This window comes from Octodon degus, unplaced genomic scaffold (genome assembly GCF_000260255.1).
Source record: "Octodon degus isolate 3935 unplaced genomic scaffold, OctDeg1.0 scaffold00081, whole genome shotgun sequence".
NCBI classification, from domain to species: domain Eukaryota; kingdom Metazoa; phylum Chordata; class Mammalia; order Rodentia; family Octodontidae; genus Octodon; species Octodon degus.
Window position 1 is genome coordinate 3,096,462 of NW_004524657.1, and position 25,198 is coordinate 3,121,659.

Here is a 25,198-nt window from a genome sequence, read left to right on the forward strand (position 1 = left end):
GGCCCACGCTGCGCCTGGGCTGGGACTGGTCCCGCCGGCGCAGGGTAGCAGGAAACTCTCCGCACACTCACCGGACCTGGGCTAGGACTGGGTCTGGGCATGATATCCTATTTACAAACACTATTAGAACAATTCCCTGTATTCATTGAATTAAGGTAATGTAGCTGTATATCTATCCTAGCAATTTTGAATACACAGATACAAAATGGTCAATCATCTGTATCCCCTTTTTTTGTTTAGTTCCATCATTTAAATATTTTAGATGTGTGAACTCAGCAAAATATTCCAAAATAGTCCAGTAGTCCCTAATAGTATTGGGTCTTCCACATGACTGGCAATGTCAGAACTTGTTGACCTGAGTCCCCTATAGTTCTTCATAACAACTAGGGTTACATCTTATACTTCGTTTTTATACTTTTCTGCTGGATGGTTAAGACCATGATAAAGCAAGACCTATGTAACAAGAATTGTAGCTTTTGTATCTGATAAGATCCATCAAATCCCCTCAGTATTTATCCTGAGACTCCATAGCGCAGTTTGTAGATCCTTTGCCAGTGTCAACCATGATACTGATAGATTTTGAAACTCTCTCATTGCTATTTGTTTCTCAATAAAATTATTTTTAAAAAACATTAATTTCATATACAAAAAAGAAAATTAATTTCACATAAGAAAAAAAGAGAGGGGAGAAAAAAAAGAAGCCTCCAAAATAAAAACAATCACATATACAAAATGAAACAAGAGTACTTCTAACCAGAGAGGAAAGTGATATCCAATCAGACAAACAAGGGAGAACAAAAGTAGTAAAGTATCTCTGGTGTTTACAGTTCTGTGATAGTGTCCATGTCAGATCCCAGAAACGTGTTGTGTGCTCCAGCCAAGTTTGCCGCAGGAATTGTGCTGTGTGTGGAGTTGATCTGGGCCTCTGGATGCGGGGCTGGGCCTGCTCTAGTGTTGGTGGCGCTCTCCAGAGCCAGACTGCTGGTTCCTTGCTGGTGCTCCAGGGACTTCCAGCTTGCTAGCCTCACTAATCACTCCACTTGCCAACGGTCTGTGTGTGCCTGAAGACCCCTGGAAAATGATTTTTGAAAATTAACTCTAGTTTCTTTTCTTTTTTTCATTTTTTAATGAATTTAGCAAAACATGTAGTTATCATTTCACAGCAGGCAAACAATAATAAATCTTAAAGGAGGAGTCACCTAGGACATTATGGAACCTAAAACTCATACAAACTCCTTGGTTCCTGTGCGTTCTTTCTAGTGGCTTTATATGAACATCTATAGGAGGGAACGAGAGCCTCAAGTGTGACTCTGGGCTGAAGTTGGGAGCCCCTCTCTAGGGACACCTAGTTAAGGACACAGAGAGTTCCATCTCTACCATGGTGTTAGCTTGGACTTGGAAAGAGTCACATCGTGCTCGCTGGGCCATATGAAGCGACACTTCAGCTGAGCCCATTTCCCCTCTCCAGGGTCCATCATACATTCTCACCTGGGTCCAGTGGGTGCTGGTCTGGCTTGAGCAGGCTAACATGGTCAACGATAGATCAGCAGCTTAGAAGCAGCTACACTATCTGTGGTGAGTATCTGCACCACAGAACAGGCATGTGATACAATTCACGGGTTCCTGCTCCTCACCAGAGCCCCAAGAGCCAACTGCTACCCAATTGCCAGCACACCAATACTTGTGTGTCAGAAATGTGGCTCCTTTCATTGAAACTCGTCCTCTCTGCTCTTGCCCCCGTCCATCCTCTGCTCCTCCTCCTCATTTCTCACAGCTGTGGGAAAAGCAGCTCATACTTCAGAGGCATCTCTGATGCCTCCTTTCACCTTTGGCAGAGTATGAGCCCTTTTTCAACTTTAGAATATACTTGCTCTAGCTCATGTGTGTTATGTCATGTTCCTTTCAGTGTCTCCTGGTCCCAGAGATGGGTCCCTCTGTGTCTTCTCTCTAACTTCCAGCAGCGTGTTCAGTAGCTGCTTCTCCATCTAACTCCTCATCTTCTCCTGAGCCACTCGCCTTGCTGAGGTGCAGTCCCTGCTCTGCTCAGTCAGTCAGCAGCTCCTCCTGGTCTCCCAGTGGGGTCCATGCTTCCTGCCTTAATGAGCACAGAGGGCTACTCTATGAAGGCAGCAGTGGACCTGCGTGGCTTCTCCTCTCCTTCCCAATCCATGTACATCCCCATCTCAGACGAACATGTGTGTAATGGATAGTTTGGAAAAATCCTTTCTTCCTTGTTGGAGAAAGCGATTTTTTCTTTTGAACTATAATTTAGGTAAACCTTGGTCCTTGAAGTGTTTCCTAGCTTTTCTTATTTCCTAATCACCACCATTCCCAAATAATCCCTGGATTTCCTGAACTCCCTTGGTAATACTGGACCATTTTATAACTCTTATCATCTCCTTCCTTCTGTTACAATTTACCTTACCAGCTGTGTAGTTTGGAATAGGAGCTCTTAGCTTTTCATCTTTGCCCCTTCCTTGCAAGCAAGTACAATGCTTTGCTCAGTGTAAATTCATTGACAAAGTAAATAAAAGGAAAAGAGGGATTGTATTTTGGTGGTGCATCATTTAGCTGAGCATCTTTAGAAACAAAAGTCAAAGCACAGAATGTAAGAGAGTGACACATATTTTTTTTATGCAGTACTATAGATTGAACCCAGGACCTTGCACTTGCCAGGCAGGCGCTTATGCCACTGAGCTATATCCCCAGCCTCAGGATGACATAATTGCATCCTCTCGAGTTCCCCATGTGTCACTTCTAAGTGAAACATTTTTATATTGTGTCCTATAAAGAAGATGTCATATAGAAGCTGAAGGAGAATAGGATGATTCCCACATCCCATTCAGCACAACAGAAGGTAGACTAAGAAAGTGGGGCAGAAGTTGCTGAATACATTTTCACTTAATATGTAAGAAGACTTCCGGAGAGCTAGGCACTGTGGCTGTCTGTCGCAGAAGTGAGATTCCTGAAAAGCTACCATGCTCCTATCACAGATGTCATGCAGATGTACAGCCATCTGTTGGGAGTGTATAAAAGGAATCCTGCGGGGAGTGGATGTCCCCAAGGCCCCCTGGGACTCTGTGAGTCTACAACCCTGTGGCTGCTTGTGAACTCAGGCCACTTCCTGGGGTGTTTTGACACTCACCATCTTACACCAAGGTATATTGCCATAGCCTTTGGTATTAAGGCCCCGTGATAGGAACGTTAGAGACTTAGAAAGAAAACATCTGTAAAAGCCATCACAGTTCTCCCCTTCCTCCAGAAAACACGGCTTCTAAATTTCAGTTCTTCTGCATTAAAGAAAGTGTACCATCACTAATTTTCCATCTTAAATTTAATTACATCACAAAAGTGAGCTCTAGAAAATGCCAGAGTAATCTACAAAGAAGCCAAGGCCACACTTCTCCAGCACTGAACTTAGCCTCAGCTTTCAGTTTCCACTTCATTTGCCCTGGGTCCCCAGGGGGGAGTGGGCTTTTCTACCTACTGAATTACTCTTGCTCCTTGCCTGTCCCCCTTCTCACCTGCAAACACCCCTTGCACATGTTCAGCTTGCCCCCTGCTTCATTAGGTGTTCACACTGGACCCTTAGTCTTCCTTCCCCAACTGGCTCTGTAGAGGACAGCCCTCCTTCTGCCATCAGTCTCCCACAAGCTCTGGGACTTCTATGTTTTTCCATTTTCAGGACTTGGCACTGAGCATATGGGGGATATAGGGGCAGTCTTCCCTGCACCTCGTCTTCCTGTTTCCTTTGCATCATCAACTGCTGACCTCACCATTTGTTTAACTTCCGCATCTTCTTTTACTGTTGCTATAAATGGCTCCTGTTTTCTTGATAGTAATACACACACACACACACACACACACACACACCCTCACAAATATACACACAGCCCTGTCTTTCATGCCAGTCATCTTCCCAAGTGCCATCCTGCCAAAGGAATGGTCTTTATACCATGCCTGAAGTATTCTCCACCTTATTCTGATTCCTGTCCCCTCAACCCTACCCTGCCCATTAAACTGTCCCTGAAGAGGCCATGCTGGCCACCAGATGGCCCAGGCCCTTCTGTCTGCGAGGAGCTGCTGAAACCATGGAGCAATTGCTCCTCTGTGGTCTCTCTCTGGCCATCTGACCCCACAATCATCTTAGCCTCACTTCTCTTGGTTTTATACAGTAAAACGTACATGAAGGAAATGGACTTTAAGTATATATTCTAGACCAGCCACTACACAGGCTGGAAAATTGGGAAGCAAAATCTGTCCTGGAGAGGACAGAGAAGTTCACAGGGCCATCTCAGTGTGGGGGTCTCAAGAGCATTGCAGAGAAAGCTGAGCTGCACCGTGAAGGTGTGGCAGGCACCTCCCAGAAGAAGGGTCAGAAGGGCATCCCAGGTGGAACAGCCATGCTGTAGGCAGCAGGGTTGTGCAAGAGAGAGAGCGTGGACCCAGCTTTTGTTTTCCAATACTGAGGATTGAACTGAAAGATTGGTGCTGAGCCACAACCCAGCACTGTTTTATTTGCTCATTTATTATTACTATTACTATTATTTTAATTCTAATTTTATTTAGATACATGGTCTCATTAAGTCACTAGTTGTCCAGGCTGGGCTTGAACTTGTCATTGCCTGCCTCAGCCTCCCAGAGTGCTGGGATGATGGGTGTGCACAGCCATGGACGTGCTGGCTTTGCTGCTTGTTCCAATCTGAGGAAAAGGCCAGCAGGAACCTTCCTTGATGTGTTTGGATGAGTGTTCTGGGGACTTCAGGCCTGTTCTCCTTGGCTGCCTGTGGAGGACAGGGTGTTCTGCCCTGGCAGAGATGGGTAGCTGGCAGGTCAGTGGGCAGTGGTGCTTCTGATTTGGCCCTGGTTGTTATATAGCAGCCAGGATGGTTTGAGGTGGCTCACTACCACTGGGATGGTGCCAATAGCTCTTCTGTCCAGTCTGGCAGGTGGAGTGACAGGACAGGCTTGCTGTCTGGCAGCAGTGGGACGTGAAGGATGGTCTATTTTGGAGCCAAAGGCATGGGAGATGCTGGAATGCAGGGCTGGTGTCTATGAAAGCTCCCACTGCACTGCATCCTGCAGTGGCCGCCCTGTGATTGCTGCACACGGGGAGCATTTGTGCCTTCACCCTTTGTGGGGCTTGGTGGCCATTCACTGCCTAGCAGGAAAAGGGCCTGGAAACAGCAGCCCCTTGAAGCCCAGGCTGGTGTGGAGGCTGCGCGTAGCTGGGTGTGGCCTCACCACTGAAGGCAGCCTCCTCTCTGTCCTGCTCAGTCCCTGGCCTTCATCTCCACTTGTGGCTGTGGGTCCATTTCTCTCCTCCTTTAGGGGCTGGTGGGGGACTTTATGGCTTCTTGTCTACTCCACACCCCAAGCCCCACAGCCAAATGTAAGGAGTGCTTGCTCTTCCTCCCAGCGCTGCACTTTCCTGCTAGGGACAGTGCACCCTTCAACATTGTACCAGGGCTCAGCTTGCCAGTGTACAAAGAGGGAGCAGAAAATATTGTGTGTGCTTAAATAAGTATCTATTACAGTGGAAGATTCTTTGCACAAACCCCCCTCAAAATCCTCTCCCTAGCCTTGAACACAGTTATCCCACCATTCTGGCCCCGCGCTTCCAGAGTCCTCTTTCTTGAATGTCTTTTTTTTTTTTTTTTTTTTTTTTTTTCGGAACCAGGGATTGAACTCAGGCCCGTGCACTTGCCAGAGAAGCGCTTATTCCACTGAGCCATCTCCCCGGCCCCTCTTGAGTGTCTTTACAAGGCCAAATCAAAAATCAGAAATGTGCATGCTACAGCCGAGGCCACCGCATGGAAAGGCAGGCTCACAGAACTGTGACACTGCGTCCTCATCCACCTTCTTCCCTGGATCTGTCCTGTGTGACTCTGGCTCTTCCCTGAAGCTAAAATAGCCAAGATTTTTTAATTGAGTCAGGACACTGAGGCAGCCAGGACAGCGCAACTGGAGATACCTGGGAAAGAGCACTTCAGGGCTCCTTCAGAAAGTGCCCTGAGTGATGGGGCACGTGTGCTTGAAGAGGAGGAGGAGCTTGAGGGGGATTCTCGCCAGTGTGTCTTCACCATACCTTTCAATAACCACTCACCAGGAAGAGCTCAGAGGAGGGGCTAAGGTGGAGCTGCGCCTATGGTTGTGTTGTGACCAGTGGGGCCTGCAGGGTGCCGGGGTGCCCCGAGCTTCCCCTGCAGGGAGTCCGGGCCTCTGCCTCCCTTGCCTGCACCTCACCCCATGCATCTCTTCTTCCTGTCTCTGCGTCAGCACCCGTATAATAACAGCACACATAATAGCATGTTTCCCTGAGTTCTTCAGCCACCCTTGCAAGTTAATGGAACGTGAGCAGGGAGTCCTGGGAACCCAGACTCGCACCAGTACCAGAAGATCCGGGCCTGCGATGGCCCCAGAGGTAGGGGTAGCCCTGGACCCTGACCTTGGGTCAGACTCTTGTTCCCGGTGGGCAGTGGCCGCGCTGCACTGGACCCAGCACAACCCGGAGCTCTGCTGCAGACTGGGCTGGTTGTGACAGTCCACAGCAATTGGGGTGGCCTGCAGCGTCCTGGGCCCAGTGGGTGACAGAACTGGCAGCGGATGTGGTTTCCTGCCTGCCAAACTAGGAGTTTCCTTCTTGCTGGGTGAAGGGCCAGGCCTCCCTTGTAATAGAGATTCAGTTTACAAACAAGAAGCGTTGGAGCTTAGTGCAACGCACTAAGGGGATTTTACAGAAGGTGGAGGAGAGGGCTTTTCCTTGCCCTGGCCCACAGCAGGGCCTGCAAAGACCCCAGCGCTTCCTGGCATCGGCGGAGCTGGGCTTATGAGCAGAGAGAGGGTGAGCCCACCCGTCTTCGATTGTCTGAAGGGGGCATGGCCGTGAAGAATGGGACGTGATTGACCATCTGCCAAGTGGCCCTTTTTCTGTTCTCTTGCTGAGCGGAGAATTCCGGTTGTGCGGTGGGCGCCGTCGCACTCGGCCACTAGAGGGCGCCAGTGACCAGGCTTCCCGCGGGCTGGCGGTGAGACTGGCTCTGCCTGACTTAAGTGAAAATAAGGAGCTATCTGGGGAGGGACAGCGGGGCGTCACACGTTCCCTGTGTGGGGCCCGAGTGTCCTGTTTGAGCAAAGACCGAGCATCTTCCCAGGAGGATTTTTAACTCAATGACTGGTGGTTAGACAGGTCGAAAATCTCTATTCAGATAATGTTAAATCTGAATGTTCTAAAATCGAAAACTTTGGGAGCACCAGCAGCAGCCGCATGCACAATAGTCCAGACCTGACCGCATGTGAAGAGATACAGTCCAAGCCCAGGCGCGCTTCAAATACTCTAGAACTCCCCTCAGGCCTCGTGTGTTAGGTGTACAGCAAGTGGACGGCGCCCGTGCCCCACACCTAGCCAGTCATGATGTGCAAGCAAACATTCTGAAACCGGAGAGAACACTAAAACCCGGAACATTCTGGTCCTAAGCATTGTGCATCAGGCTACACAGTGGTGTGGCCTTTGGCATTGGCCTCTTTAAAGCTGTAGCCTTGAGCATGGAGGACCTGGGAGGGCTCAGGTTGTAAGGTAGGAGAGTGCTTGCCATGGAAAGCGTGGGCATCACACACACACACACACACACACCTTGGTGGAGGAAATATGTCAGATTCCAGCACATGCATGAGGGTGATTGGTCACTGCTGAAAGTGTAACTTTACCAGTTTTACCAAATTTTGAAACTGGCACCATTGAAAACCATCAGCCTGGCTACCCTTCAAAGGAAGTGCCGATAGAGCCAGCCAAGTAGCTCAGTGGATTAAAGCACCTGCAAGCAGACACAGGGGCTGGGGGTTTGATCCCCAGTCCTGCTGTGCCAGCCCCACCCCTGGGGCACACTGAGACAGCAATTGAGACTGGGCGTGGTGGCGTGCACCTGTAATCTCAGTACTTGGGAAGCTATAAACAGGAGAATCACTACGAGTCCAATCTAGTAGTGAGACCCTGAACACCCTGTAGACCCTTACCTAAACTACAGAAAATAAATAAATAAAAATGTTTAAAAAAACCAAAGGAAGTACCTGTGACTGCAGAGTCCCCCTCCCCGTCCCCATGGTTTGCGAATGCCATCTGTGGCTGTGGAAGTGGGGCAGAGGCTGACGGCCATCTTGGAATTTGTGTGTCCTGCCAAATCCAACATCTGGGCAGCGTCATTGTCTTTTAGGTACATTTCCAGGGTCTAGAGAGTCTGACTCATGGCCAATGTCAGAACTCTGTGTAAGCTGGTAGGTGTTCAGGGTCCACATCCGTGACTGCAGGCAATTGAAAGACACACAGAAAACCTGTCTACACAGCTGGAAGGATCTGTCCTCCTGATTGTGTTTTTGGAATCTCTCCCTTGCAAAGGAAGGAAGGGACTATTGCCAGGCAGAGCCACTAAATGCAGAGGTGACAGTGGGAGGTCACAGCATGGACAGAAGGATATTTAAGGCCTCTGAGAGCTCCAGGAAACTGGCCTGATATTAAGGTTCAGGTGAGGAAGATCTACATCCCTAGAAGAAGAAATGTTACCACAAACCCATCAGCTCACCCTCTGCAAGAAGCCATACCTGGCTCTCAGGGGACTGCTTTCCTTGTTCTGTGGTTTGATGCTGTGAGTCTGACTACCTGACTCAGATCTAAGATCTGGGATTTGGAAACCACAGCCCTTCTCTTTGCCACCCTCCTCCCAACCAAGAATTCCTCTTTCCTTGTTCTCTAATCTGGCATAATTCCACAGATCCTTAAGGCCCTGCTCCTCTGCCTTTCACTGTGGTGTTGCTGGACACCCCTGCCTCCTGCTGTGCCCCAGGAACTCATCCGCAGAGCCTCTTGTGCTGGCTTCCTGCCCACAATAGCCCTTGTGCCATGGGGTCTGGTTTGCACTCTGGGCAACATCTATCCTCTTCTTGGTCTCTTGCTCATTGCCTGGGACAGATGGGCCCTGCCTAGCCCTTGTTTTCACCAAGGAATGGGTGGAAGGTCTGACTTTCAGGTGTGGGGTAGGGGATTCTGTGAGGCTGGGCTGGAGGTAGTAAGCTCTGGGTCCATGAGCAGAGACAGGCAGGCCTCACACTGTGGTCTGCTCCCTCCCTGGCCTTCCAGATGGATTTCATGAGAAGGACAATCTCTCAGGGAACCCTGGTCTTGCTCTGCTGGCCTGGCACCTTCAGGCAACCAGAGAGCCAGGCCACTTTCACCAATGCCAGTGCACAAGGATGTTTTCACTGTGGTGCCAAGCTGTGCTGGTGTAGACAGGGTCTAGAGGGGCAAGAGGAAGACCCATAGCTTGCCTGGCCTACTCCTTCATGGCATCATGATGCAGCCTCCTGTTGCCATGTGCTGTGTTGGAGCTGTTGGCCTTGTTTGCCTGTTAGGATGAGTGTTTCCTTCTGTTAGAGGCAGAGAAGAGTGAAGGGGGAGCATGTCTGCACAGCCTAAGGAGGAGCAGCTCCACTTGAGGAGTGCTTTTCCAGGAAATAGGATGGGTAGAACTTCTTACCTTAGCTGCTCCCTTTAGCCACTTCTCTGTAACTCAACCTAGGGGGTGTCAGGACAGAATGTGAGGAGCTCAGATGTAAGTGAATTGTTAGTAGTCCTGTGGCAGATGACCTGCTGCTTCAGGGCTTTCTGCATCCCTTTCTGTCCCTCCTCTCCTAATATCCAAGTACCAACAAACCAAAAAAAGCTATCACTAACACCCTCATGTGTCCAAGGAGAGACATACGACCAGGGTGGTTTCCTAGTTTCTCTCTTTCTGACCTCCAGACTGGCAAACCATCCAGCCAGAGAACTTTGCTGTGGCAGGAGGACAGATGCCAGGCTACGGCTGTCTGGCTCCCAGATGGGCTGGCTGCTGTGCTTCCATCCTGCCTCTGGGAAACAGTGTGCAGAGTCCCTGATAGCTAAGGCATCTGCTTTCAAAGCTGTGCCCAAGAGGTAGGGCACCGTGTCTGTATGACAGAAGCAGCCCCTGTGCCAGAGCAAGCAAAAAGAAAGCCACTCAGATTGGCTGTTGCTAGGAAGCACAAGCATGCTTGATGTTTGGATTTCAGTGGTATTGGAGGCTTGCCTTTTTAATAACATGAAGAGTTACAGATTGGTCTCATAATATTGAACATGTACTTTGCTGAAAATATGTCACTAAAGCAGAATTTGCTCATCAAACACCTTTTTCCAACAGTCATTAAATTAGAAAAAGAAATTCCCTGGGAGATAGGAGAGGAAAGCAAGAAGTTAAAATGAAAATAGCCGCAGAAAAGGTCCTTGCAGAGGCAGGTGAACTCATGGGTCTCTGTGGCCAGTGGCTGCAATGCTTTATCTTGGAGGCCAATGGCCAGGAGCACAGGCAGGGGGCAATCCATGCCGTGTAGCTGTCCAGCCCCGTGTGCTTGGCAGAGGGTCTAGGACCACTCTGATCCACTCTTTGGGATTCACTGGGTGTGTCCTGAACTCTGTAGTAGAGGCTTTGTCTGGGGCTGGAGGAGGCAGACTGTGCTTGCCCCCAACAGGAAAAGAGGTGGTTATGCTTCAGAGGACTGTGCAGTCCTGCGAGGGTGGTATGCAAAGACTCCACAAGGAGTGGCCACTTTTTCTGGAGCTGGCATTAAATCCTACTGAGCAGTCTAAACTGAGTCGGAAAGAGTGACATCATACTTCCCCACAGCAAAGACAGAGAAGCACATTCCCAATGAGATGAGACAAGTGGAAGGAGGCCGAGGTCCATACACTTGGTGAGATGGTCCATAGACATGGTGGAAGGTTGAGTGGGGGCAAAAAGGTGGAGTTAGAAAAAGAAGACTGGATCATAAATTGAATTTGATGCTAGGAAATATGGGCCTTTTATCTAGGAGCCTAGTGAGAAGCCAGGAATGAGCTTTATCCTAGTCTCACTCCATTTGCCATCCCCCTGGGTACACAGGAATGGGTTCCTGATGTTGGGGGAGCTTCCCCATTGGCAGGACCATCCAGTAGGCCTTTCTTCAGGGATTGGAATGTTCCCCTTAGTGCCATTCAACATGGCGGCCATGAGCCATGTGGTCACAAAGCCCTGAAGTATGGGTAGTGTAACTGAGGGATTTTTAAAAAAATTTTATTCACTTGTAATTAACTGAAATTCCCATGTTAATATCCAGAGATGCTAGTGCTTACTGTCATGGGTCTGGTAGGAGGAAGTCCTGGTAGCTTGATGGAGGAGAAAGTGGGGACAGATCCCCCACACCAGAGCTGGTTCCAGGGAAGAACTGAGCACAGGTCATTCTGATACTGCTGCTGGGGGCTGTGCAGGTAAAGTGCCCCTTGAACAGATTTCAGGAGTCTGCTCCCTTTGCTAATCCATTTTCACCTGCAGAGATTTCCTGGAAGGACTCCCGTGTTTCCCACTGGAACGATGGGCAGCTGAGTTTCGTCTCTAACTCCACATCCAGCTAGGTGGAATATTGGCGCACAGAGCTATGAAAGTAGAGATACCAGAACTACAAATTTCAACAACTCAGTGAAAGTATTACAATGTTTTCTACTTATTCTATAAAATTAATATAAATGTGTGATATTGTTGCATATAGGTTAAAAATGACAATAATTTCCCACAAACATGTAAAATTTTAACTGATGTGTTCTAAATTAGGTATTTTTCATAAAAAATTAGGTAAACAGTTGAATCACAATAATTTTTCTCCTTGCTGCAATTTGAAGAGCGTTTTACTTCTGTTTCTCTTAATAAATTATTTTCTATCCAGTGAAAGCATGCATAATTCTCCCAAAATCTAATCTGTCTACTTGATGTCTAGTTCCCAGTAGTGGAGACCAGCAAGCAAGGCGGGAGTGTGAATACAACACAGGTGACTGGATCAGAGTGTGTCACTCGCCCCCCCACCCCTCCTACCCCCCCATCCCCTGCCTGCAGAGCTGGATCGAGTTCAGCTGAGTCCTCCCGTAGCAGGCACTTGCTCAGGCTCACGTGGTTCCCACTATCCTTTGGCCTTTATTTTTTCACCCTAGTTCCCAAATTCAGATTCACATATTACTGTGTTCCATGTTATTCTGTTTTTTTGTTTGTTTTGTTTTCAAAACAAACAAAAATATTTACCTGTTCAGAAAACTGGTGTTCATTTTGGAAAGTAGGAATTAAAAAGAGGCACAATTCCACCACTCAGTGGACTGCCTCGAATATTTGAGCATATGTTTTTTCCCTTATTTTTGTTTCCTGTGGTTACACAACATTGAGGTTTTTTTTCAAAGTTTTATTGATAAACAGATAGCAATGAGACAGTTTCAAATCAAATTGGAAGTACAGTTTCAACAAATAATACACTGCATATATTCTTCTTAGTGGTTAATTGCTGTACAAGATGCGGACTTGTGATCCTATATACAAACACCATTAGAACAAATCATTCTATTCATTAGGAGAATGCAACTATATATCTATCCTAACCACTTTGAATACACAGATACAAAATGGACATTCATAGGTATACCCCATTTTTTCTAAGTTCCGTTATTGAATATTATAGGTGTATAAACTCAGCAAAATATCCTAAAAGTGTCCAGTAGCCCATAATAGCATTGGGTCTTCTGTTTAACTGGTAATGTCAGAAATTATTGACCTGAGTTCCCCACAGCTCAACTTAACAGCATGGCTTTATTTCCTATATTTCATCTTCATACTTTTCTCCTGGATGGTTAAGACCCAGGTAAAGCAGGACCTATGCAACAAGAGTTGTAGATTTTTGGTCTGAGAAGGTCAGTGAAATGCCCTCAGGATTTATCCTGAGATCCTGTACCTCAGATTGTAGAACATTTGTCAGTGCAGCCATGTGGATGAGTCACGGCCATTGCTTGGCCAGTGTGCTCTCTGTGAAAGCCTGAGAGAGTGTTTTCTCCCCATGTGACTCTCCTTAGGCACACTCTACGTCATCAATCATTTTCCTCTTTGGCCCCATAATCTTCTTGATCAGAAAATTTGGGACACTACCGAGGTACATGACGTTACAGTACAAGTTCTCATATGTCCTGAGTCTTAATTGACCTTAGAAGACTAGGGCCAAAATGTTGGCTTTCCTTGTAGCCTTCCTTTTTCTCTAATTTTGGTCTGCAAAGTTAGATTGTTAACCATCCAGAAGACAAGCTTATTGTTATTATCCAATGATTTAGGCTATCAAGTTTAACCTCACTATCTCACTGCATTTCAAACATCTTAGGCATAATAAGGAACAGGTATTTTTCATCAAGTATTGATATGTTGAACTTTAAGTCCCTACATAATATGATAAAAAACATTTAAAAATTAGATTATATTTTAAAAATAGGATAAAGAATTCTATGCTTCTCATGTTTGCACATAAGTCCAAAAATCTCACCATATACAACCTTGAAGCAGGACAGTCCCACAATATTCCTTTTCCTGTCTCTGGCTTTCATTCACCACCCCCTTCTTAGCATTGAGTTTTTATTATCCTGCTTTTTTCCATTCTATCCCTCCAGAACGTTTGTCCACATTTTAAGAAATTATTTCCCAAAAAATCAGCATAATAGCTGTAGAGTATTTTCCTGTGCATGACATGGGAAGTTCATTTTTTTTTCAGGATTTGAATAATGATTTTATTACCCTAAGATAAAAGAAAGAAATGGATTAGTCTTAAAACATTTGGGATTTTAAAACACAATCTCTCTCTCTCTCTCTCTCTCTCTCTCTCTCTCTCTCTTTCTTTCTTTCTTTCTTTCTTTCTTTCTTTCTTTCTTGTTTCTTTTCAACTATTTCTTATTTTCCTTCCATTAGGAAAAATCCTGGGAAATTTGAGAGAGGACCAAAGACATGATGCCTACATGACTTTTGTCATTTTTTCCTTTGCAGTTATTAAAGAGAAGGGTTTCAAATGTTAGAATACTCACAGAAGAGCAATTTCAAGCCTCTTCATATGCCTGACACAGAAAAGGATTAAACCAAACATTTATCTGAGCAACCATTTATTTTTTTATTTTTTATTTTTTAACATTTAATAATTTTATTGAGAAACAAATAGCAATGAGACAGTTTCAAAACTGATCAGTAGGACGGTTTCAATAATAAATACATTGCACATTGTTGTCTCAGTGGTTATTTGCTGTACAAGATGCAGACATGACATCCCATCCACAAACACTATTAGAACAAATCTTATTCATTGAATTAAGAGAATGTAGTTGTGTATCTATCCTATTTTGAATACACAGATACAAAATGATCATTCATTTATATCCCCTTTTTTGTTTAGCTTTGTCAGACAATGGTATTCCATTGCCATTTAAATATTGTAGATGCATGAATTCAGCAAAATATTTCAATATAATCCAGTGGTCAGTAATAGTAGTGGGTTTTCAGTAAGACTGACAATGTCAGAAATTGTTGACTTGAGCCTTTTACAGCTCAGCATATTAATATGGCTTTACTTTTTATACTTCGTTTTTATACTTTCCTACTCGATGGTTAAGACCAAGATGAAGCAAGACCTATATAACAAGAAATGTAGCTTTTGTATCTGATGAGGTCAGTCAGATCCCTTCAGGATTTATCCTGAAATCCTGTTTGTAGAACCTTTGTCAGTGTCAGTCATGTGGATGAGTCATGGCCATTGCTTGACCAATGTGCTCTCTGTGAAAGCCTGAGAGACTGTTTTCTCTTCATGTGACTCTCCTTAGGCACACTCTACATCCTCAATCACATTGCTTTGTGACCTGATAATCTCCTTGATCAGAAAATTTGGGACACAACTGAGTTACATGCTGTTACAGTACAGGTTCTCCTATGTCACTAGTCCTCACTGACCTTGAAAGACTAGGGCCAAAATGTTAGTTGACCTTGAAGACCTTCTTTTTCTCTAACTTTTGGTCTGCAAACTTAGGTTGTTTACTCTCCAGAAGAGAAGTTTATTATTATCCTACAACATACGCAGTTGAGCTTAACCTAACTCTCTGTCTGAATATCAAACATCTTAAGCATAACATGGTACAAGTATTTTCCATCAAGTATTGATATGTTAAACTTTAAGTCCCTACAGAATATGAAGAAAAAAAATTTAAAAATAAAAGTTTTTTAAAAATATGAATTAACAATTGCATATTTTTACACAGAAACTTAGAAATCTAACCATATACAGCATTGTAGAAGGACAGTCCTGTGACATTTTCTTTCTTGTCTCTATTTTTCATTTATTACCCTTTTTTTAAACAAAAATTTACTTGAGAGACAATATGGCAAAAATTGGTATGTCATGACAAGCAGTAGGTATTTAGAAGATTAGAATGACAGACATTCCATGCTTGACTCTACCATTACACATTGCTGTTTTCACAATGTGAAGCAGTTGCTTAGTTCACAGATATCAGCATATATAGTTAGGGTGAGAATCCTACCAATTAACTGTTAGTTCCAAAAACCTGCTGATGGTTCTCAGGATCATTGCCTTACCCATCTTGTGCATATAAATGTATGACTTTGTCCTTGTCATGTTTTCTAGCTTTTCTCCTTGCCTTCTCTTTGTTGTCTAATCCTCAAGTTATGGTTTTCCTTTTAATTGTGTTAAACCTTTCTATTTGTATTTCTTCTTTTGAGTTCTTATATTAGGTAGACTATACAATATTTACACATGTGGGTCTGGTTTAGTTCACTTCAAGTGGCATCCACTTAAATATAAATGCTTCAAGTTTATCATTCTTTATAGCTGAGTAATACTTCATTGTATAAAAATACCACATCTTTTTCATCCATTCCTCAGGTGATGGGCATCTTGGTTGTTTCCAAGATTTGGCTATCACAAATTGTGCTGCTATAAACATAGGGGAAGTTCATTTTTTTAAGTGAGCCCTTATTATGGGCAATTTGGGTTTTTTTCCTTTTTTAAAATTAAATTGCATTATGGTGCAAATCCTTATAAAATATTTGTCTACATGCATTCTTATTTTCTTAGATATAAAGTTTACCTGTTAAAGAATAAAAACCTTTTGTTTGGACCACTCATCAATAGGGCCACAGTGTTCTCTAGAAAGATCTTTGTGTGTGGTTATTGTGAGTGTAGGGTACCAGCAGAACTTGAGTGGAATCCCCGGAACTGCAGAGCTGCTGCTGTCCCACGCCATGCGACGCTGCACAGGTCCTTGGCTTCTCCAAGCTTCAGTTCCCTGCCTGCTGCAAGGGTGTTAGCACGGTCTGCCTCATGCCCTGCCCAGTCACAGGGACAGTGAGTATAAGAGGCTGAGCCTAGCCGTGCACTCAGTTGGAGAGACACAGTCTCAGCCTTCAGCCAGCAGAATGTGACGCTTCTGTTTCCCCATGTTCTCACGCATCCTGGCACAATTTGGCATCAACGTTGTTAACTTGTTCTTAGAAGTTTAACATCTGTGACAAAACAGATCTTTCAAGACTTTAAACATATGCAAAGTCTTTCAAGTAAAGAATTGACTTTGACAAATGTCATTTCTTCAAATGTTGTGTCTCATGAGTTCCAAGTCCTGAAGAAGCTCCAGTCTTCCTTAATGTAAAGGGCAGGCGTATTATTGCCTGACTCTGTCGGTGAGGCATGGTGGATGCAGCAATGATTCAATGTGTGGTTACAGTGTTTCTCCAAAAGTCTTCTGAGTTGGATTTAGCTGTCCATAATTTGTTCAAACTGAAGAAAAAGCTTTACAAGACAGTGAGTACACAAGGAAACCTGAGGGAAACACAAACTAACCATGCTTTCACCCAAATTAATTTAATTTTCTTTACTCTTTCTGAAATTTGCATAATCATAGTAGACATTCTTTCAAACTGGGGGACTCATTTTTTCCTAGAAAGACCAGCCCTTCCTTGTGCAGCTCCCTGGTTTTACTAACCCCATTAGATGCCATTTTATCCCAGCCACACCAGGGGGAGCCCTGCACACAGGAAAAAAGGATGGGTACCAGCCCAGTAGCCCACACACAGGGAAAGAGGATGGGTACCAAAACCTATGGTGGAAGTGAGTGGCAATGAGGTTAGAGGTCACACCCTGGCAACCAGATGTGCTGTCAGGAATCTGAATATGGAGCTCATTGGCGTGGGTTATTGTGAAATGAAAACAGGCAACACAAGAAATGGTGTTGAGAAAGACAATTAGAGGGCGTCCCAAGGGCAAGCTTTGCTTAGATTTTCTTTGGAAGAACAGGGGCTGTGCCCAACATAAGGGCTTTCTTGGGCATTTAGTACCTGGGTGCCTTTGCTTGAGTACAGCTGCATAGGATTTCTGTAATGAAGGAGAAAATGTAGTAAGAAATGCAGCCTTGATTATTACAGAAAGAGAAGAAACTGGTTTTTCTGTCTAAATAACATTCGTCAGTCAGGAAAATGGGACAGGATCTTTAGTTTTCAGTGCTCTTCTTCATCTCTGAGTTTTTCTTTCCCATGCCTGCACCCTGGTGTGTTGGGTTGTGACACCTTCACAGGTGCACTGCAGGACTGTGGGCCCTGCCTGTGGTTCCCCTGTTCCATTCTTATTTAGAGCAGGTGCTATGCCACCTCCTACCCAGGGCACAGTGGGCATCCTCTACAGCCAGATGGGTCCAGTGTACCTCACCAGAGGAAATGCTGACCTGCAGCCATTGGAGGTCCATGCCAGGACCGCGTGTCAGCTCAGCATTGCCTTTTCTGTGTTTCAGCCTCGTCATTCGATTTTGTAAAGATAGGAATTTGCTGAGTAAGGGCATGAAAGCCATAAGCACTGTTTAATTTTATTAACTTTGGGGGCTTTTGCTTAAATGTCAACCAAAAATTTCTAGGCGTTCACTTTGCCTGGCGATAGGATGGTGCTTGCAGGGTGGTACAATAAAGACAGCACAGCTGTCATAGTGGCGGAGAGTGTGATTGATTGGCTCTTTTGCTGATTGTGAGTGTGACTTTGGGGTCCACCTGTTCATTTGTGAAATGAATCTTTCCTTTGCAAACCATGTACTGCACTGTTCCTTGTTTATCAGCCATTGATGAAACAGACAGGAAAGCTCTTCATAAACCATAACAGTATACACCAATATGAGGGCATCGTGGCAGCTTTGTAGTCTGTATGGTTGAAAATGTGTCAATTTGTATTTAAGCACAATTCAGTTCAATTACAAGTTGCTCTATCCTTTCTAGGCTTCAGCTATGGAGACCTTGATTCAACCCTCTTCACCTCTCAGTCTAAGTAGGCATCTGTAATGCTTGCTTTGCTTGGATTTGGTTACCCTATGTACTAAAGAATAAGATGAAGTGTTCTGTAAAAGACAAAGGTTCTAAGATGTGGCCAAAGTGAATTCTAGTTGGGCATTTTCAGAAAGCCATGGGATTTTGTGTTGTCATGAAGCAAGTCACTATCAGACTGTAGCAGTATCTGCCATTTTTCTGTCATTGCTGCACACTCTGTGGTAGGGAGTAGAGTGTGGACAACACCTGCAGTGCTGCCTTTCCTGCAGGGTCACCACTCATGTGTCGGCTCATCTCACCTCATGAGTACAATGAAATCAAAGTAGGACTCCAAATCCTCCTCCTCACCTGCCGCAGGCCATGGGCTCCATAACCACAGGCAGACAGCGAAGATGACAGAACATGTCTGTTTGTTGGCTGGTCTTGCTCTAGCAAAAGGAAACTGAGTAACACAGCACTCAGAGCTGTCGAGCACTGGAGTTGTGTACACAATCTTTGTACCATATCTCAGCTTTCCAGTCAGAGTTTCCATCCAACCACTTGGGACTGCCTGCAGCTTACATTCCAGGTATTTGATGATTTGATGGTTTTAAATATTCTTTTGTCTCTGTTGGCTCCCTAGGTCCTGTGTGACTGACATGTGTGAATGTCCAACCCATAGAAACTGTTACTGTGAGTCCTTTCTGGCCTATGCCCGGGCCTGCCAGAGAGAGGGTGTCAAGGTGCACTGGGAGCCTCAGCAGCAGTGCGCAGGTAAGAGAGGCCCAGGGACCGGCATGCCAGGAGTCACTGCACTGCCCCATATGCCACACAGGGCATCATAGATGCAGACACAGTGGTCTCATCCACTTGGCCACAGGGAAATCCCATAGGTGGCCCAACTGGATTGCAGTTGGTAAAATACAAGGGCTTCCCACAGGGCAGGGGAGGCAGCACTTTCAAGAAATGCCCCATGAGGAGCACATTTTAACCATTTGAGCATTTCCATTGTTATCAAATTCTCTCCACCTCATACTACCAGCTGGATGCACTTAGTACATGGACAGCTATCACTGGGGCTCAGGCTGTGTGTGGAAGAAAGGATTAGGGACAAGTACAGCCACTGAAAGCCTTTACAATGATAAATGTGATTACTTTACTAAAGAGATGTTATTCACACCCTAGTGGAATATTCTTTCCCAGCCCCACTCCTGCAGAAACTGTTTCTATAGTGGTTGTTCTGAGATCTTTGTCCTCAGGCAAGTTAATTAGCTTTATTTCCTATCTGTAAAATGGATGCTTTTGTTTGCCCAAGAAATGTTTCCCACTAAGTGGCTGTGGATGAGCTGGACACTGGGCACTGTGCTGATGCACAGTGACGGGGCCTCTGTTCCTGGGGTGCTGGCTGCCTACAGGGGCACAAAAGCATTGACCTAACAGTGAACACACCCCAACAATGATAAGAAAGAAGACAGGAGCACAAAGCAGAGTGCTAGCAAATAAGTGGAGAGGAAAGAGGTAGCCCTGGAGATTGAATGAAGAGGGACATTTTCTGCAGAGGTGGCAAGGTGGCATTTCGGCACAGCTCAAAGGAGCACAGGGAAGCAGGTGAGCACTGGACAGCTACAGGGCAGAAAAACAACAGTGCTTCAAGCTGGAAGGGCCCCGGTGCTGCTTGGCCTGCAGGGTGAGAAACAGAGCCACTCAAAATGAGGTCAGACAGGCAGAAGCTGGCCATATAGGGCTTTGTGAGTCTTGGCCAAGAGTTGAGCATTTGTTCCCAAGTGAAGTGGGAGCCCAGTGGGCACCCAGAAGGCCTCTTGTTTTCCTGAGATGTCCCTAACTGTGCTTTAGAGCACTATACTCCCCAACCTTTTTGGTAGTAGGGGCCAGTTTCATGAAAGACAATTTTCCAAGGAAGGGGTGGTTGAAGGGTAACGGAAAGACCCACACCCAGATCCCTTGCTGTGCAGCTCATAGGAGGCTCCTCTGGTGCTGCTGCGGATCAGGCGGTGCTGGGATCATGAGGAGTGGCTGTAAGTATACGTGAAGTTCACCTGCAATTCACCTCCCATTGTGCAGTCCAATTCCTAACAGGCCACTGACCAGGACTGGTCCATTGTCCAATGGTTGGGGACCCTTAGTATGGACAGTAGGTCACAAAGAGAAAAAGTGAGATCAGGCAGCCCAGCAAGATGCTATGGTGGAGCTACTTTGAGAATCTTTATGCTCACAGAATAGAAGCCACAGATGAAATGGACAGATTCCTAGAAAGGTGCAAATTACCACAACTGAATCAAGAAGATATGACAACTCTCAAAAACCCAATAACAGCCAATGAAATATGAAATGTAATAAAGAGCCTGCCAACAAAAGTCCAGGTCCTGATAAATTCACAGCTGAATTCTACAAGAAATTCACAGAAGATGTAATCTCTACACTCCTCAAACTCTTCAATGAAATTGAAAAGGAAAGAGTTCTCCCAAAATCATTCCTGGAGGCAAGTATTATACTGATAACAAAACCAGGGAAAGATGCAAGTAAGAAAGAAACTACAGGTCACTCTCCCTCATTAACATAGATGCAAAAATCCTCAATAAAATCGTAGCAAATAGATGCATCAAATCATCAAGATCCTAAACTATGACCAGGTAGGATTCATTCTGGGGATGCAAGGATGGTTCAATATTCAAAAATCTATCAATGTAATACACTACGTCAATAGAGTGAAAACTAAAAACCACATGATCATCTCCATTGATGCAGAAAAGGCTTTTGACAAAGTCCAACACTCATTCATGTTCAAAGTCCTACAGAAAATTGGAATAGAAGGCCTCTACTTCAATCTGATAAACGCCATCTATGACAACCCAATGACTAATATAATTCTAAATAGGGAAAAATTGAAATTTTTTCCTCTCAAATCAGGTACAAGACAAGGATGTTCTCTATCACCACTCCTATTCAATATAGTTCTGGAAACATCAGCTAGAGCCATTAGACAAGAGACAGAAATAAAAAGAATAAGAATAGGTAAAGAAGAAGTGAAACTATCATTATTTGCAGATGACATGACACTTTATTTGGAAGACCCAAAAAACTTCACTAAGAAGCTACTAGAATTGGTACACAAATTCAGTAGCATAGCAGGATACAAAGTCAACACCCAAAAGTCAATAGCATTCCTTTGCACAGATAACAAACACACTGAGAGGGAAATTAGAGAAACAATACCTTTTACAATGGCCCTGCGAAAAATGAAATACCTTGGAATTCATCTAACTAAAGAAATCAAAGATCTTTTTATGGAAAATTACAGTACTCTGAAAAAAGAGATTGTAGAGGATTTCAGAAAATGGAAAGATATTCCCTACTCCTGGATAGGAAGAACCAACATTGTAAAGATGGCCATATTCCCAAAATTGTTGTATAGATTTAATGCAATCCCTATTAGACTACCACCAATATACCTCCCAGACCTAGATAAATTGTTTGTAAAATTTATTTGGAACCAAAAAAGACCTAGAATAGCAAAGGGTATCCTGGGCAACAAAGACAAAGCAGGAGGCATTACAATTCCTGATTTGAAAATATACTACAAAGCAACTGTAAAGAAATCAGCATGATATTGGCAACAAAATAGACCTGAGGATCAATGGAATAGACTATTAGATGCAGAGACCTCTAGGATCACACTCAGCCACCTGATCTTCGAAAAAGGGGCCAAACATGCTTACTGGAAGAAAGATGGTCTCTTTAATAAATGGTGCAGGAAAATTTGGCTCTCTACATACTGAAAACTAAAACTTGACCCAGGTTTATCACTATGCACTAAAGTCAAAATGCATTAAAGAACTGAACATTAAACAGAAACACTATATCTCCTAGAAGAGAAAGTAGGAAGATCTCTTGAAGACATAGGGGTAGGCAAAGAGTTCATGAACAAAAATCAAATCACATGGGAAATACTTGAAAGAATTAACAACTGGGACCACCTCTTATTGAGTAGTTTTTGCATGTCAAAAGAAATTATCAACAAAGTGAACAGACAACTCACAAATTTTGAAAAAATCTTAACTAATAAGCACTCAGACAAAGGTCTGCTCTCTAGAATTTATAATGAACTAAAGAACATTAGGGCCCTTAAATTTAAAGACCCAATCAAGAAATTGGCATCCAAGATGGACACACACTTCTCAGAGTACAAAATTAAAGAAGCGAATAAATATATGAAAAAATGCTCCTCATCACTAGCCATCCGCGAAATGCAAATTAAAACAACACTGAGATACCATCTCATCCCACAAAGAATGGCTATCATAAAGAAATCAACCAACAACAAATGTTGAAGAGGCTTGGGGAAAGGGGAACCCTTCTCTACTTTCAGTGGGAATGCAGACTGGTGCAACCATTATGGAATTCAGTGTGGAGACTCCTTAAAAAAACTAGGACTGGAAATCCCAATCAAACCAGCTATCCCCCTACCGGGAATTTTCCCAGAGGAACTTAAAACATCATATCATAGTGATATATGTTTACAGCAGCACAATTTGTGATAGCCAGATCTTGGAAACAACCAAGATGCCTGTCACATGTAGAATGGTTGAAAAACATATGGTATTTTTATGTAATGGAGTATTACTCAGCTATAAAGAATGATAAACTGGAAGCCTTCATATTTAAATGGATGCCATTTGAAGATATACTTTTAAGTGAAATAAACCAGACCCACATTTGTAAATATCATATTGTCTCCCTAGTATAAGAACTTAAAAGAGGAATTACATATCAAAAGTTACAACACAAATAAAAGGAAAGAGAGAACTTGAGGCTTGGACAGTGAGGAGTGGGCAAGGAGAAAAGCTAGGAAACATGACAGGGGCAAAGCCATACATTTGTACACATGAGATGGGCAGTGATCCTGGGGTACATCAGCAAGTTTTTGAGACTAGCGATTGGCTGGTGAGACTCTCACCCTGACTAACTGTATATGCTGTTTCCCTGAGCCAGGCGGCTGCACCAAGGATGGCAATGTGTAACAGAGGGGTCACACTTGGAGTGCTTCTCATCCTGGTCTTCTAAATATATACTTCTTGTCATGACATACCATTTATTGCCATAATGTCTCTCAAGTAAAGGCTTTTTTTAAAGGGTAATAAATTGAAAAAAAAAAACCCACAAGAATAAGAAAAAAAAAAAAGTCACAGGTTTGTTCTGTTACAATTCTGTGTATGGTTAGATTTCTAAATTTCTTTGTAAAAATATGTTAATGCTTATTTCTACTTTTATAGAATTATTTTTCCTTCATATTCTATAAGGACTTAAAGTTCAGCATATCAATACTTGATGGAAAATACCTGTTCCATGGTATGCCAAAGATGTTTGATATTTAGACAGACAGGGTAAACAAAATTGCATATATTGCAGATTAATAATAAGGTTCTCTTCTGTAGGGTTAACAACCTAAGTTAGCAGATCAAAATTGGAGAAAAGGAAGGGCTGCAAGATCAGTCAACATTTTGGCCCTAGCCTTTCAAGGTCAGTGAAGACTTGGGACGTAGGAGAAACCTGTACTATAACAACATGTAACTCAGTTGTGCTCCAAATTTTCTGATAAAGAAGATTATGGAGACACAGAGGAATGTGATTGATGATATATAGTGAGCCTGGGAAGAGTCACATGGAGAGAAAAAACATTTTCTCAGGCTTTCACAGAGAGCAAATTGGTCAAGCAATGGCCGTGACTCATCCTCATGGCTGACACTGACAAAGGATCTACAAAGTGTGGTACAGGGCTACAGGATAAATCCTGAAGGGATTTGACTGAGCTCATCAGATACAAAAGCTACATTTCTTGTTATATAGGTCTTGCTTTATCTTGGTCTTAACCATCCAGCAGAAAAGTATAAAAACAAGGTATACAAAGTAAAGCCATATTAATACGATGAACTGTAAAAGGCTCAAGTCAATAACTTCTGAGGATAACTCACTAATATTATAGACTGCTAGACAGTGTTAGATTGTTTAGCTGAATTCAAACAACTGTAGTATTTAGATGCCAATAGAATATCCACCTCTGACAAGACAAAAAAAAAAAGGATGCAAAGGAAAGATCATTTTGTATGTGTATATACAAAATAGGATAAATATACAGCTACTTTTGCTTAATTCAATGAGAATAAAGAGGTGTATTAATAATAGTGTTTGGACAGGAAGTCTTGTCTGCTTCTTGTACTATGGATAACCACTAAGAAGATAACAATGTACAATGTATTGATTATCAAAACAACAACAACTATGAACCAGTGTCAAAGAATAAAGGCGCTCTGCTAAGTAAGCAGCAACTTCTTATCCCCAGTAAATTGAATGGGTAGGACCTTGGAACAGACTCAAAACACCAAAGCCAGCTATACCTAGAAGATATTTCTAGGAAATAATCATTTTCTAAGGGTTCTAAATACTAGTAACAAAGCTACTTGTCATAATCAATTTATAAACATCAACCCAGATATTAAACTCAAAAAAAAGGGCCACCCAAATAGCTCAGCAGATTAAAGCACCTGTAAGCAGGCACAGGGATTGGATCCCAGGGCCTGATTTACAAGCTCTTCCCCCAGGGCATGCTGAGATGGCAACTGAGACTGGACATGGTAGCTCACGCCTGTAATCCCAGCTCTTGGGAGGCTGTAAACAGGAGAATCACTACGAGTCTGATCTAGTAATGAGACCCTGAGCACCCTGTAGACCCATTCCTAAAATACAGAAAAAAATAAATAAACAATATAAAGGGTTAATGTGAAACTAATGAAATGAGTTCATGTAAAACTAAATGTAAAAAAATTACTTTGTTCAAAAGAAATTAAAAATAAAATTTTAAAAAGATGCCATCGTGGGAACCCTGTTGCAAAATGGATAGTTGTACCAGTCCCTCCCCGCAGAGTGCAGACAGTGAACGAGAATGGGCGTGGTGGCACATGCCTGTAATCCCAGCACTGAGGAGGCTGAAAGCAGGAGGATCACTA

At 43.8% G+C, this 25,198-nt stretch overlaps 1 protein-coding gene across 1 annotated transcript in view; it reads left to right on the forward strand.

Annotated features, from left to right (window-relative positions):
- LOC101590098 (BMP-binding endothelial regulator protein) overlaps positions 1–25,198 on the forward strand; it is a 311,194-nt gene that overhangs the window by 278,498 nt on the left and 7,498 nt on the right. Inside the window, exon 15 of the mRNA XM_023721292.1 lies at positions 18,820–18,950. Within this exon, the coding sequence (XP_023577060.1) occupies positions 18,820–18,950 (131 nt within the window). The remainder of the gene's footprint in view (positions 1–18,819; positions 18,951–25,198) is intronic.